This window comes from Colletotrichum truncatum (genome assembly GCF_014235925.2).
Source record: "Colletotrichum truncatum strain CMES1059 chromosome Unknown Contig_0006, whole genome shotgun sequence".
NCBI classification, from domain to species: domain Eukaryota; kingdom Fungi; phylum Ascomycota; class Sordariomycetes; order Glomerellales; family Glomerellaceae; genus Colletotrichum; species Colletotrichum truncatum.
This window is the reverse complement of record NW_027222403.1, coordinates 315,446-331,383: the sequence shown is the minus strand read 5'-3', so window position 1 is coordinate 331,383 and position 15,938 is coordinate 315,446. Positions and strand designations below refer to the sequence as shown.

At 48.3% G+C, this 15,938-nt stretch overlaps 4 protein-coding genes across 4 annotated transcripts; 3 read left to right on the top strand and 1 right to left on the bottom strand.

Moving 5' to 3' along the window:
* Positions 1 to 546: 546 nt before the first annotated feature.
* Positions 547 to 2,520, top strand: CTRU02_209358 (gag protein; the record flags this gene model as incomplete). The annotated part of the gene is made up of 3 exons (XM_070205251.1): positions 547 to 1,032; positions 1,303 to 1,797; positions 1,861 to 2,520. The coding sequence occupies 3 exons, from the start codon at positions 547 to 549 to the stop codon at positions 2,518 to 2,520; spliced, it is 1,641 nt and encodes a 546-aa protein (XP_070060899.1).
* A 3,534-nt stretch (positions 2,521 to 6,054) lies between these two features.
* CTRU02_209357 (uncharacterized protein) lies at positions 6,055 to 6,705 on the bottom strand (the record flags this gene model as incomplete). Its single annotated transcript, XM_036726807.1, has 1 exon — positions 6,055 to 6,705. The coding sequence occupies one exon, from the start codon at positions 6,703 to 6,705 to the stop codon at positions 6,055 to 6,057; it is 651 nt and encodes a 216-aa protein (XP_036581516.1).
* Positions 6,706 to 7,339: 634 nt separating this feature from the next.
* On the top strand, positions 7,340 to 7,708 carry CTRU02_209356 (uncharacterized protein; the record flags this gene model as incomplete). Its single annotated transcript, XM_036726808.1, has 1 exon — positions 7,340 to 7,708. The coding sequence occupies one exon, from the start codon at positions 7,340 to 7,342 to the stop codon at positions 7,706 to 7,708; it is 369 nt and encodes a 122-aa protein (XP_036581517.1).
* Positions 7,709 to 10,943: 3,235 nt separating this feature from the next.
* On the top strand, positions 10,944 to 11,513 carry CTRU02_209355 (transposase; the record flags this gene model as incomplete). The annotated part of the gene is made up of 1 exon (XM_036726809.1): positions 10,944 to 11,513. The coding sequence occupies one exon, from the start codon at positions 10,944 to 10,946 to the stop codon at positions 11,511 to 11,513; it is 570 nt and encodes a 189-aa protein (XP_036581518.1).
* Positions 11,514 to 15,938: the final 4,425 nt, after the last annotated feature.

Here is a 15,938-nt window from a genome sequence, read left to right as displayed (position 1 = left end):
CGGACAGGTGTAACCAGGGATCCTCGGAACGGAAGAACTATGGACAAGTCACGTGGCCTCGGGGATAACGCGGGGTAAGGACAACCCGGGCTGGATATGTTGGATATGTCAGATATCCAACCGATCCCCGGATATGTTGGATATGTCAAATATCCAACCGATCCCCGGATATGTTGGATATGTCAAATATCCAACATAGCCAAGATAAGGAGGACCGTTCAGGACTTGTATATAGGATGGACTCGAGCCGGGCTCGAGGACAGACTTCCATAGTTCTTCAGCAATCAACTTCGTGATTACCCTAACCGGTACTTTCAGCTATACCTAAGTGACGACTACTCTACAACTCTTGTTGAGGCCTTGACTGATCACCAAGACCTTTGAAGATCTACGATCTATTCGACCAGGACCACGGAACGACTGTTACTACTCTCAATCCCTGGCTTACTGTTAACACAAACCCACTGTCAGTTAGCTGGCCGTAACACTTTGATTGCTCCTGTTCAGTAAGTCACCTTTTGAGAACTACTAAACAGTATAGACAAGATGTCTTCTCGCGCTTCTGCCAAATCACCCACTCCAGGATCCTCATCCTCTTCGCGCAACCAGCCTCAGAGCCTCGCGCAGGAGCCCGCCAACACTGAGGACTTCGACATGCCGGACCTCAAGTACGACTCCGATAGAGATAGCTCTTTCACCAAGGAAAGCTACGATAAGCTCCGACACATAATCCAGAAACAAGAAGCCGAGACAAAAGACATGCAGAAAATCGTCAACGAAAACCGACAAGCAATGGAAAACCTCAACGAGCAACTCCAGCACGCTGGACAGGCCTACAAGAAGCTGGAAGAAGACATCAAGGGGGACGCCAACCTCCGGAAGATCCAGGAACTCCAGGGGGAAATCACTACCCTCCGGGCCGCCGCCAACATCGTCACCACGCCCGTCCACGGAGGACGACAAAAGCTTAAGCTCAGTGCGCCTGTCACCTACGACGGAACCCCCGGGACCCTTAAAGGATTCCTGATTCAGGTCAAAAACTACTAGAACTTTCACCATGGAGATTTCACCAACGAAACCGAAAAAGTAGTACACGTAGCCACCTACCTCCGAGGAAAGGCCCTCAAGTGGTTTAAACCAATCCAGGAAGAATACCTCAAATGCGAGACCCTCGACGAGTGCACCACCGAGACCCGCGACATCTACGCTAATTTTAAAGGATTCGAGGATGCGCTCAGGTCACTCTTCCAAGACCCCGACGAAAAGCGACAAGCCGAACGAGATCTAGCATAACTTAAGCAGACTAAGTCCGCCAAAGACTACTCCGCCAATTTCCGACAACTCAGCGTTCAACTCGACCTCACCAAGGAAACCAAGATCTTCATGTTCTATCAAGGACTAAAGGACGAAGTCAAGGACGAGATCATCAAGATTGATCGACCTGACGACTTTCTCCAGTACGCCGAACTCGCCATCAAAATCGACAACCGGCTTTTCGAACGACGAAAGGAAAGAGGCGAAAAACGACAAAACCCCAACTCAGGACGCAAGTACCAGTGGCAGCCTCAGCACCAGTTCAACAACCAGCGAAACGACAATAGACCCCGCAACAACTGGAACAACCCCCGACAAAGTACTGCCTATGGTCACCATAGTAGACCAATGGACCTTAGTGCTACACAGAGAAACGACAAAAAGAACGACAGTTGGAAGAAAGACAGACAGTACTATAACTGCCAGAAGATTAGACACCTAGCATACGAATGCAGGTCACCCAAGAAGGAACGCTTCCAACCGGTACCAGAGAAACGACAAGCAAGTATCGCCACGAAGACGATCCCTCATAAACAACTCAACTAGACCACCTGCTTCGATGACAACTGCCATATCCACTCTAGCAGTAAGGAACACGCAGGATGGTACCCCCAGAAACCTCAAGAACGATCTGGTTACGACACCACCAACGTACCTAAACGGACCCTCGCTGCGGGATATAGAAGCAACAGCAAAATCGAGCGCAAGACAATCGAACGGCTCGACAGTATGAACGACAACGAGGAATTAGAACAAGACAATCAGCGAAGGCTGAGCCTCCTCTACGCAGGACGACAAGCCTACCTGCAGCGGATTCAACAAGACTCACAAAACCCTATGTGGCAACGACAACTCGGTGCGCTGGACGCACACATCGAACGACGACAACATGCACAAGGAGATCCCGCACGGATCCGCCAGATCAACCAAGAACTAGAAGAACAGGTCGAATCAGAAACGACCAAGAACACCCCCAACGACTCGGAAACACCTCGCGATGTTGCCCGTCAACATGCCCAACTGGAAGTCGCCTTTGAAGTCGCTTCAGTCGACGACACCAGCTCTGGAGAGGACTCTGACGAAGAAATACAGTGGTATCACTGCTACCAAGACCAGCGCCGAGTCCACTATATCAAGAAAGACGAAGCATGGAAGAAACAGCAAGAAAACGACGAACAAGGAACGGACGAGCAGTCAAAAAACTAGACTCGCCTACCGAAGACAAGGGACAACGACAGGCAGTCCAGACAAGGTCCCTATGTAGCGCAACGACGCCCACGACACAACGACACGAGCATGTACAAGTCCAAATACAGCTCAACGGAAGAACAGCTACCGCCATGATCGACAGCGGAGCCCAAGGAAACTTCATATCACTAAGAACGGTGAATAAAAGAAAGATAACCTGGAAAAGAAAAGCAGCCGAAGACTGCTACGAACTCAGCACCGTTGAAGGAGAACAAGTCCAGTACGGCGGAGGACGCATTGCTATGGAGACAGCGCAACTCCCTTTGCAGATCCATGGCCGGAATGAGCGACTGAACTTCGATATTACGGAGATAGGAGACAAGTACGATGTCATCCTTGGAAGACCATGGTTATACGACAGTAACCCACGGATAGATTGGAGAACAGGCCAACTCCATTGGGACCAGGATTCAGTCACTGAGAAGCAACCACGGAACGGTGCCTCAAACGAACCTCTCAAGACTCCTGAAGCGAAGAGATTTCTAGCATACCTACGGATAAAGGATGCAAACGCCAGGACGTTATCAGCAACAGACATCGGCAAGGAAGACCGACTTCTGTCTATCCCAGAAGAATACCGGCAATACCAGAAGCTATTCGCCGAAGAACTCGAGACCGGACTCCCGGAACACAGCAACTACAACCACGAGATACCCCTTAAGGAAGGGAAGGAGCCAAAGCTAGAAGCAATCTACGGACTCAACCAGAAAGAAATGGAAGCACTCGACGCTTACCTCAAAGAAAATCTACAGAAGGGATACATCAGACCCTCTACATCACCAGCGGGATACCCAATCCTGTTCGTACCAAAAAAGAACGGCAAACTACGACTCTGCGTCGACTACCGGAAACTCAACGACATTACGATCAAGAACTGCTACCCACTACCGCTCATCTCCGAACTACGAGACCTGTTGCACGGAGCACAGTGGTTTACAGCACTCGACCTAAAAGGAGCCTATAACCTGATCCGGATGAAATCAGGTAAAGAATGGAAGACAGCGTTTCGAACACGCCGAGGACATTACGAGTACCTTGTGATGCCCTTCGGACTCACCAACGCACCCGCGACATTCCAGACGATGATCAACCACGTCTTACGAGAATTTCTAGATGTGTTCGTCGTAGTTTACCTCGACGACATCCTAATCTTCTCCAAGACTCTGAAAGACCACAAAAAACATGTACACCAAGTACTACGGAAACTGCAAGACGCCAAACTCCTAGTGGAACCCGAGAAGAGCAAGTTTCACGCCAAAGAAGTCGAATTCCTAGGTTTACGATAGCCCCAGGAATCCTCAAAATGTCCAAAGACAAAATCGCAGCAGTACGAGACTAGCCTACACCACAGAACGTTAAGGACGTACAATCCTTCATTGGATTTGTGAACTACTACCGACGATTTCTGGAAGGATACTCAGACAGAAACGACCCCCTCACGAGACTTTCGAGGAAAGACATCCCCTAGCAATGGGAAGAAGAACAGAAAAAAGCCTTCGACGAGATCAAACAACAAGTCACATCGGAACCAATACTCGTCATACCAAACCCCGAGAAACCATTCGAAGTCGAGACCGACTCCTCAGACTATGCCATAGGAGGACAACTAGGCCAACGAGACGACGAAGGACGACTACACCCTTGCGCCTTCTTCTCACGCAAGTTACACGGCCCAGAACTCAACTACCAGATACACGACAAGGAACTCATAGCAATTATCGAAGCATTCAAAGAATGGAGACCGCAACTCTCAGGAACCAAGTACGAGGTCAAAGTATATACCGACCACAAGAATCTCGCACACTTCACCACATCGAAAGATCTTAACAAACGACAAATTCGATAGTCCGAATTCTTGTCAGAATTCAATTTCAGAATCGTCTACCGGAAAGGCAAAGAAAACGGCAGGGCCGACGCCCTCAGCCGAAGACCGGACCATGAGGTCCAGGTACCTGAGGAAACCCGAGTTATCCTCAAAACAGACAAAAACGGAGACCTTGTGCCAGCAGCCAGACTCTTAATGATAGCCAGAAGAGACAGTACTAGCACGCCTGGAAGGATGTCTCCTGAAGCCATTAGGGAGATATACTCCGCACCCGTACACGGTCACTAAGGCGTAACTAAGACATGGAAACGCATCCGCCAATACTACGACAAAACGGCTACACGACAAGAAGTATCTTTAGCGATTAAGGACTGTGAGGTTTGTGCGAAAAGCAAACCCAGCCGACATCAGCCTTATGGAAAGATACAGCCACTCCCAGTACCGCAAACCGCATGGGAATCTATCTCGCTGGACTTCGTCACCAAACTACCTAAGTCCCGAGAACTAATGACTAACGTCTACTACGACAGTATCCTCGTCATCGTCGACAGACTCACGAAGTATTCGTACTTCATCCCGTACATAGAGTCTAGCACTGCAGAAGACCTCGCCTACAAGTTTCTGCAGGTGATCGTAAGCCAACACGGAATGCCGAAGGAAATCGTATCCGACAGAGACAAGCTGTTCACTTCCAAGTTTTGGAGATCCCTGATCTCGCAGCTAGGATCCGACCACAAGATGTCCACCGCTTTCCATCCGCAAACCGATGGCCAGACAGAACGAATCAATCAGATCATGGAAACCTACCTACGCTGCTACGTCAACTATCAGCAAGACAACTAGGTTCAACTACTACCTATGGCCCAGTTCGCCTACAACAGCGCAGTAGGAGAAAGTATAAAAGAATTACCATTCTATCTAAACTATAGATTCAACCTAACAGCCTACGGACAACCTCGACAAGGCCCAGCAGCTCTGAAAGCTGTGGCAGACATCAACAGACTTAAGGAGATCCAGCAGGAACTCCCCAGAGACCTCGAATTTGTGCGCGAACGCATGCGCAAATACGCTAACAAATCAAGAGTTGAGGGACCAACTCTAAAGGAGGGGGATAGTGTATACCTTCTCCGCCGCAACATCAAAACAAAACGACCAAGCGATAAGTTAGACTTCAAGAAACTTAGACCCTTTGAAATTACGAAGAAGGTATCTAACGTCAACTTTAAACTCGCACTACCCGACAGCATAAAGTGTCATCCAGTCTTTCACATTTCACTTCTCGAATCAGCACCAAAGGGATCGTATACTACGGACTATATCGAAGTAGATCCCGAACAAGAATACGAAGTCGAACGGATAATCGATCACATCGAAGAACAAAAAAGTATCCGCTACCTTGTCAAGTAGAAAGGATACAGACACGAAGACAACACATAGGAACCACCTCAGAGCCTCGAAAACGCACAGGAAGAACTCGGACGTTACTAGAGACAGCAAGAACAAGAACAACAAAGACAAGCACCAGTACGAATCGAGAAACAAACGCCAAAAAATCAATTTCGACTACGACAACCACAACCCATCATCCGTCCACCACGATCAAACAAGCCACGGGATAAACACCCTCTCATTCGTTTAGGAACCCTAGAGCCACCTAAAGGAACCCACTAAGGGCCTCCAACACCCCCAGGAGACGCTTCAGGAGTACTCCGCCTCTCAACAACCGACCCTGAATCCAACAAACCAAACTCAGCCAACAAGGATGGCGACAAAGCGACATCCGGGTACAGGGTATCCCAATCCGCTGTGAACTCCACCGGCAGACGAGGCGAATCAGCCGAAGGACGAACCGGTTCTACCCGACGCTGCTCTGCCTCTGCCTCCTCTCTCTCAACACGCTCTAACTCCTCCACACTGTCGATACCACGGCGCACCGCGCGCATCATCTTTTCAAACCACATCTTTTTCTGCTTTCGAAGACGCTCTACTTTGGCGTCCAGAGCACGACGCTCCTCTTCTGCCTTCTCCAAAGCATCCTCAAGCTTCTGATGCTGATCACCAATCCGACGAAGTTGTTGGGCACTGAGACCCTGAAGGTCGCAGTAGGACTTGCCGCCACGAACGCATTCGGCGCATCGAGAGGAATCAGAAAGAGAAGCTTCGCACGACGAAAAACCCTTTACCTCACAGGAGGAACAAACAGGCATGACGGTACGATTGCCCAAGATAAGACTCAAGAGGGAATCGCGCTGCTTTGTCTTTTCCGCACGAGAATCGAACGCTCGTACGACCTTTCGTTTTTTAACGCGACCTGACATGATGTGAGCATCATTAAAGGAAGCAAGTTGGGCGCCCTCCCACCTGAGGGCAGACGACCTACTTAAGCTGGTCTTGAGGACAAGACCCTTGGAGAGGAGACCTGATGTTACGACCCGTAAACAAGGATAACAGCTGAACGACCCACTTGGGCGTCGGGCGGCTAGAACAGGACATTTGTACTGCAGGTGATTGATTGATTGATTGATTCCTACACGGTTATGAAGCCGCTCTTATGCTAGCAGCTATGCCCGGAAAGCGGGGTTTGGCAGACAGCCGAAGCATCGACGATAAACCGCGACGCCCCACTTCGCCCTGTTGTTGGATCAGGACCAGCTGTCCCCAAGCTCCCACTATGCTATCTATTCTTGTGTGTTTATGCCCTCTGTTGAAGATTGTTGTCCTCCTGCCTGCTCTCTCGCTTGGTGTTGCCTTCTAGAATCCTTCTTTCGCGTCCTCCTACTTCGGTTCTGTTGGTGCTAGGCACCATGTCTGGTTCTGTATACCTATAGTCTCCCCCCAGCCCTCAGCTTCGTCTCTTTATCTTGTCCGCATCCTCTCAGACTCGCATGTGCTATATCTCAGTTGAATCTGTAAATCTTTTTGTTGCCTCATGCTGGGTTCCTATGTGGCTCTATGTTTCCATCTTTCGACCACCACCTCCATCCACCGCCTGGAGTCGGACTCAATCCGCAAAACACAATGCTCCAACCGCTTCGATTCGTCCGATTACTAAGTATGAGAGCTCGTACACAGATTCCGCAGACATTGTCATACGTTGAAGGGGCGACAATCCTTCTTCGCGGAGGGGGCGACAGGGGACCAATCTGTCTGCAAACTGTAGTATTTTGTGGCATCGATCGTAGCATGCCTGGTGTCTGGTGCTTTCTCTATGCAGGAGGTGATACCGTTCTGTCGGGCTTGTCGTCGTTGTTGTCGCGGGACGTTGCAAACTTTGTCGGGGGTGATAGGCGACCCATAACCTATCGGTGGCTGTGGTGTTGATGTTTGTTTGGGCTTGGTCGTTGTGCTCACGTGATAGCCCGTGACTCAACCGCGGTGGTGTCGATGGTGTTGTCTATTGACGTGTCATACTTTGTGGCTTGCTCTCGAATTTTTCGTGGTCAGAGCCCGCCCGCGGCCACGAGCAGGCTCTTTGGGAGCAGAATCAATGCCGAGGATGACATTATGCCCAAAGTGACCTCTGAGAGCGCGAGCGGGCGTGGTTTGATCAATTTGATGCTGTTTTCAAAAATTTCGTTCTCGCTGTTGATTGATTGATTGATTGATTTATTCCTACTCGGTTATGAAGCCGCTCTTATGCCAGCAGCTATGCCCGGAAAGCGGGGTTTGGCAGGTAGCCGAAGCGTCGACAATGAACAGCGACGCCCCACTTCGCCCTGATGTTGCATCAGGGCCAGCTATCCCCAAGCTCCCCACTATGTTCTCTATTCTGTGTGTTTGTGCCCTCTGTTGAAGAAGTGTGTTGCTCTCCTGTCTGCTTTCTCGCTTTTGTGTTGCTCTCTAGAATGCTTGTTTTGCGTCCTCCTGCTTCGGTTCAGTTGGTGCTGGTAGCACCGTATCTGGTTCTTTGTACCTACAGTCTCCCCCCAGCGCTCAGCTTTGTCTCTTTGTTTTGTCCGTATCCTCCCGGACTTGTATGTGCCGTTTTCTCAGTTGCATCTGTAAATTCTTTGTTGCCTCCTGCCGGGTTCCTATGTGGCCTCTTGTTTCTTGCCTGTTGACCACTATTGCCCTCCACCACATTGGCCCAAGGGTCTTCCACGAAGCACAATGCTCCACTGACTCCGACATGTTCGATTACTGGGTATGAGAGCTCCCGCACAGATTCCGCAGACATTGTCGCGCGTTGAAGGGACACCAATCCTTCTTCGCAAAAGGGGCGACAGGGGACCAGTCTGTCTGTAGTCTGTAGTATTGTGTGGCATCGATCGTAGCATGCCTAATGCCTGGTGCTTTCTCCGTGCGGAAGGTGATACTGTTCTGTCGGACTCATCTTCGTCGTTGTGGGACGTTGCAAACTTTGTCGGGGGTGACAGGTGACCTAAAACCTGTCGGCGGCTGTTGTGTTGAAGTTGATTGTTTGGGCGCAGTCTTAGTGCTTCGTGTAGCGGCTTGTGGCTCGCCTGTGGTGGTGGTAACAGTGTTGTCTATTGATATGTCGTATTTTGCGGCTTGCTCTTAAGTTTTTCATTGTAGTCGGGGCGTGCTCTGCGGCCATCTTGGGCCCCTTTGGGACGTAGAATCAAGGCCGAGGATGGCATTGCATCGAAGGGGGCTCTGTGGCCGCGAGCACGCGTATTTGGGGCCGTTTTTGCTCCGATTTTCAAAAATTTCGTTCTCGCTGTTGTTGATGTTTTTCGTTCTCGCTGTTGTTGATCTTTGTACTGCAGGATCACAACAGGGACTCACTCGGGAACGGAAGAACTATGGTACAAGTCACGTGATGATAAGATAAGACTAAGCAAGTAGTATGGGTCACTGAGCGCTCAGTCAGAGCTACTAAGCGCTCACCAACGATCACTGATCGCTCACCGGTACCTGATCAGTGATCAGCGACAAGACACAGGGACTGTCCAGGACTTGTATATAGTATGACCTGAGCTCGGCCCATGGTCAGACTTCCATAGCTCTTCAGCAATCAACTTTGTGATTACCCTAACCGGTACTTTCAGCTATACCTAAGTGACGACTACTCTACGACTCTTGTTGAGGCCTTGACTGATCACCAAGACCTTTGAAGATCTACGATCTATTCGACCAGGACCACGGAACGACTGTTACTACTCTCAATCCCTGGCTTACTGTTAACACAAACCCACTGTCAGTTAGCTGGCCGTAACAATCAGGTACCGGTGAGCGATCAGTGATCGTTGGTGAGCGCTCAGTAGCTCTGACTGAGCGCTCAGTGACCCATACTACCTGCTCAGTCTTATCTTATCATCACGTGACTTGTACCATAGTTCTTCCGTTCCCGAGTGAGTCCCTGTTGTTCCCGTGATCCTGCAGTACAAATGTCCTGTTCAAAACATCAACAACAGCGAGAACGAAATTTTTGAAAATCGGAGCAAAAACGGCCCCAAATACGCGTGCTCGCGGCCACAGAGCCCCCTTCGATGCAATGCCATCCTCAGCCTTGATTCTACGTCCCAAAGGGGCCCAAGATGGCCGCAGAGCACGCCCCGACTACAATGAAAAACTTGAGAGCAAGCCGCAAAATACGACATATCAATAGACAACACTGTTACCACCACCACAGGCGAGCCACAAGCCGCTACACGAAGCACTAAGACTGCGCCCAAACAATCAACTTCAACACAACAGCCGCCGACAGGTTTTAGGTCACCTGTCACCCCCGACAAAGTTTGCAACGTCCCACAACGACGAAGATGAGTCCGACAGAACAGTATCACCTTCCGCACGGAGAAAGCACCAGGCATTAGGCATGCTACGATCGATGCCACACAATACTACAGACTACAGACAGACTGGTCCCCTGTCGCCCCTTTTGCGAAGAAGGATTGGTGTCCCTTCAACGCGCGACAATGTCTGCGGAATCTGTGCGGGAGCTCTCATACCCAGTAATCGAACATGTCGGAGTCAGTGGAGCATTGTGCTTCGTGGAAGACCCTTGGGCCAATGTGGTGGAGGGCAATAGTGGTCAACAGGCAAGAAACAAGAGGCCACATAGGAACCCGGCAGGAGGCAACAAAGAATTTACAGATGCAACTGAGAAAACGGCACATACAAGTCCGGGAGGATACGGACAAAACAAAGAGACAAAGCTGAGCGCTGGGGGGAGACTGTAGGTACAAAGAACCAGATACGGTGCTACCAGCACCAACTGAACCGAAGCAGGAGGACGCAAAACAAGCATTCTAGAGAGCAACACAAAAGCGAGAAAGCAGACAGGAGAGCAACACACTTCTTCAACAGAGGGCACAAACACACAGAATAGAGAACATAGTGGGGAGCTTGGGGATAGCTGGCCCTGATGCAACATCAGGGCGAAGTGGGGCGTCGCTGTTCATTGTCGACGCTTCGGCTACCTGCCAAACCCCGCTTTCCGGGCATAGCTGCTGGCATAAGAGCGGCTTCATAACCGAGTAGGAATAAATCAATCAATCAATCAAATGTCCTGTTCTAGCCGCCCGACGCCCAAGTGGGTCGTTCAGCTGTTATCCTTGTTTACGGGTCGTAACATGGAAAAGCACGCCAGATGGCATTTTCAAGCAAGAATATCAGAAGCGGCTGGAAAGCAACAGGACTATGGCCCATTTCGATAGCTCGACCGCTCATGAGCCCTCTACTGCTTGAGAATGCTTCCAAGCCCTCAAAGCCAGGCTATTCTACGCCTATGAGGGCCTCTGATGGTGGAAAAGACGAAAACTGGGCATCTGCTACATCCATAGTAGCCTGGTCAACGCCCAAGAAGACAGTTGATCTATATGATCAACTTAGCTTATTCAGCAAGTTGGATAAAGATCAGCAAACGCAGCGACTGTTGTTTCGGAAGGTTCAAAAGGGATTTGATGAAAAGGACTATCAATTGGCTACAGCAGAGAAGAAGATTGCAATGTTGGAAGCAGAAGTTGAGGCTGGAATGGTACGGAAGCGGCGTAAGGTCCAAATGAGCCCAAATTCGAAGTTTGCCAACATTGAGGCAATTCACAAAGCCCAAATTGAGGCTGGCGAAATTGAGGATAGCTCAGATGAATCTAGCGAGCCTGAATTACCTATTAAAACTGGCGATAGTATCACAGTTGCAGGAGACGAATCAGACTTATAGTTATGAAGTTGATGAATACCTCATGATGACCCAATTTATGGGTGTGCGAAATGTGGGGGTGTGCGAGAAGTGGGTGTGCGACGTTAGTTCGCTTCCGGTTGAATGACATACCAAAACAAGAGCGGCAGCTCGTCTCAGAGCCCTACTGGTTGAGAGTGCCTAATTGTATTTAAGGTTCACTTTATAATGGTTGTCATCAAACCTCTCTAATTAGAGATAGACTGAACCTCCTGCATTATGAGGCGCTTCATAGCGTGCTGTTCAATGACTCCAGTCTTCCGCTGAGGGTGGTGAGGGTCTTCTTCTGGTTGACTTGCGGGTTTGTTTGATAAGGCCACATGTTTGAACATTGCTACAAGTAAATCGGGGCAACGAACTGTAACATAAAACAAATCCTCAGTAGTGATAAAGACATTTCCAAAATTCCCTATTCTGCTACATGTAGCTGCGCGTATAGTGATCAAATGCATCGGTCGTAACGTAACAATAGGCGGATGTATTGTAGACAAATTGTATCAGTCTGAGCAAAAGACAATAGTCGAACTGCTACTTTTGGGTCATGATACGAGGGACTAATGGGTCGGTTGACAGCCACCAAACTTCAGTAAAGTGAAGGGCAAAACGGAGCGGCGACTAATTAGTAATCCATTCATCCCCCCGGTCCTTTTCCCGGGGCCATTCGCGCAGGTTTCGTGTACGGTGCTATGGCCTAAAAACATCAGTATAGTTCCTGAATGACTGTTTCTCGAGATTGGTTCAATCTTGCCAAAGATAATTTTTTAAATTCTTATCGATGAAGGCTTCCAAATGGTTCCATCGGACAACTCTTCATGATATTTGTGACACCCGACAATGTCATCAAATTTCCTGTCCCGACTATGGGATTTACCTGGCGACCTGAAACACCGGAAGAGCTTTCTACGTGAAAGTTGCGGTATAATTGAATTGCCATCGCATGAGTTCGTTCTCGACACAGGTCATGAATTTCGAGTTCTTGATATACCTTACCTGATCGGAAAACTTGGCATCAATCTCTGATGCGCTTGCGGGCACTCCCAAACCAATAGGAATTGGAAGCCGCGACGAAAGTTAGAACGCGACGGAGATGATAATGAAAAAGTTTCGTGGTGGTAAGGTGGCCTTGTCTGATATTGTCACTTTCGAAACGGTCATCACCGCTGCGTTGCCGGTCAGGAAATCTCTCTGCTGAAAATGTCGACATGGTTTCTTATCTGGTGTATCTTTTATGTGGATGCAACGTTCGTAAGGCCGTTATGAAGGATTCTCAGTGCAGAAAGCCTTGAGAAACGGGCTGAAGGCATGAGAAGGACTTAAAGTTACGGCGAGGGCAGACTTATACTTCACAAACTTCGAGGACTTTGGCGTTCCACTTTTGATGTCCAGTGGAATAACCAAAGTCATATCTTTGCGCTCTCTCGTACAGTTATTCTCGATACGCATCGATATTGATGAATGCTTCCCGCGGAATTTCTCCATTGCCCCAAGCTGCAGTATGTCACCTAGTGCCAGAAGAACCAAGGGTACAACTTCGCGTGTTCAGGTACTGGGCCTGCTGTTATGCATAGCTAAAGACTACAGTCTTCATCATCGCTCACAGTGATTTCCTTCACTATCGGTAGTTGACTCTTCGTTTGGGTTACTGGGCAGGAAGCGCTGAGGAGATCGATGGCGAAACGATGGCTGATGTGATGATTGTGGGCACGTCGATATTGCTCTGGCCGGGAAAGATACTCGAGCGCCCCTTCCATAAGACCAGACAGTTTCTGCTTCTTGCACACTGATGAAAATCTTTCCTAGCTTGAGCTGCGTCGACGGCACCCCAAAGATGTTGTTAAACGTTAGATTACCATTGCCTGTCGAACTACATGTCACAAAAGACTTAGAGCGGGGGTTTTACTAATGTTTGTCGAACTCCTGTTGGTTTCTTTTGATACATCTATTAGACTTTTCGGTCCCAAAATTAGGGACTTGCGCTATGTCACCGGTTCAAACAACTTACAATTGCTGATTAAACTAGACTATATGAGAGTGGGTTTGTTTACAGAAGCTGAGGCTGCCAGACCACCTAGAGCGTAAGTTGCCAACCTATACACCTGACTGGTAGATCGAGATTTAGAGCAAAGTGCTCAGTATTAAACTAGGTAACGAAGTAACGATTCTTTCACGATGCTGTCACACTTTAGCTGGAAGTCATTCAAAAAGAACTACAAGGTTGGTAATTAAAGAACTATGAGAAGTCCTCGAGTGCTAGACTGGAGTCCTGATCCATGTACTATTCGGAGGACCCTGGGGACCGACGCCGTACTGTCAGTCCTGTCTATAGGGATGCTCTTGGCAGAACGTTCCTGTCCCTGATTGGTCCCAAGAAATTTCTTCTCGATAGATAGGCCTTCTGGGTTCGACTGCTCCTCTCTTGCTTTTTCCTTCGTTACCTAGTTGAGCGGTTATCCTGCTGCGCCGTGTGGGGCTGGCTTCAAGCTGTGTTTGTTTACCAACAGATTCGAATAAAAGAATGGCTTTTTCCCTGGAACAAATGGAAACTTGTCGCGTTGTTAGTTATACGAATTCTTGGCAGCAAATCCTTTAAGGCAGCAAAGAAAGAGCGACTAAGTTTGGTGGGGCGGATGCGCACTAAACCTGATCGCCGTTTCCCAGCGTGATCCACCAAGAGTCTGCAACCAGCGGTCTGCTATAACTCAAGAGGCGTGCCCCATAATCACTGCCCCACTAAAATGCAGCACCGCAACAAGCGGTCGACTTATCATTATATCCCAAATTCGAAGAAACTTGGCGAAGTGTATGGTTGGTACGGATGGGCAGTTGCAAATATCTCGATATGTGACCAAGCTGTCATATTTGCATGGTGATAATCCGAAAGCGATTAGCAGTAGCCATCCCAATTATTTAGCACTTGCTTGTATTCAGGAATACTTCCAAATTAGATTTTGGGTTCCGTTTGGGGTTATTTTCCCCAATGAGGAAGGTAAATGAGGAATACTCCCTAAGATTTTTGAGTCCAATGCCGTCTGATTCCAACTCAATTATAAGTATATAAGGTGTCCTTTTATTGTGAATAAGAATCAAAAACCCTAGGTTCAATCCGAATTTCAAACTACTTTCTTCATAACCTTCTCCAACATGTATCTGTCATCGATTATCCCCATCGTCTCCTTGGCTGCCATGGCCGCAAGCAGTCCTGTGAGCGGAGATCCTATAGTTGAGAAGCGAGCAGTTCATGTTGCGTTTTACATGGACGCAAACTTTCAGGGAAGGGGAATATCAGGGGACTCTGAGCCGGGAGTATGCAGTACGTATCTGCAACACAAGGCGTTTGCCCAGACGTCTTTTATCTTTGTTCCTTTCACTAATGGATACTGGCATAAAAGATCAACTCTGGGAATGGAAAGGTCAAATCAGCTCCATGATAACCACTGCTCCCTGCACTTACTTTGAGTATGTATTTACTGAACATTTTTCACACTTTGGTAACATTTTTTGCAGTGCTTGTTTGCTAACACATCATACCTACTCACAGCGAAATTCTTTGCAGAGGTCAATCCACTGTTATTGGAAGTGGAAGACACGCAACTATCCCGGCGGATTGGAATGACCGCATCAGGAGCTACAGATGCTAAAGTTGCGGATCTTTGGTCAACGGAGCCTGTGAAACCCCTCCTAGCTTAGGAGAATCTGTGAAGGTGTAAATCTAGCAATGGCAAGGCAATACTCTATGGGTTTTGTATAAACTTCATTGTATCTTTTCGATAACAAGCGGATACTTGTTTTGATAAGTACGATTGAAGTTGAAAGGAAGTTAATACACACGACAGATTATTCGCTTTTACCTATTGTCAGTTTCTTTATCTACTTCTCGAATCACCATATCGTATGGTCGAGCGCGTGAACACTGACAGAAAATTGTGGATGGGTTCTTCACGTCGGAAGAAGCTTAATCATTCGAATTTCAATTTACCCCTTCAACAATATTCGCTAGTACTCCGACAAGGTGAATCTGAAAATTTCGGGTCAGTTACGAGCTAGATGTTCTATGCCTACTCATTTCAGCTTCGCCCTACTAACAATGCGCAGTTTTAATCTCACTCAAAGTTCAAGGCCCAGAAAAGGTTTCCTATTGGGCTTTTGTGTTCGGCGGTGTTTTGACAAACTATTGTTATGGGCATTAGAAATTAGGGTTATTGGTTAATACAGGGAGTACACGTCATCTGAAGGAGGGTTGCTGTGTTCACATCGGTGGATTTTGTTAGTAAACAAGAAACGACAAAAAAAAGCAGACAACAAAACGATCTCGACTACCAGTGGGCAGGGCTTTCATAAAGAAAAGCATTTGAAAAGTTTCTGAACACTTCACTCGTCTTGACTAATTTTACGTGATACTGCAACATG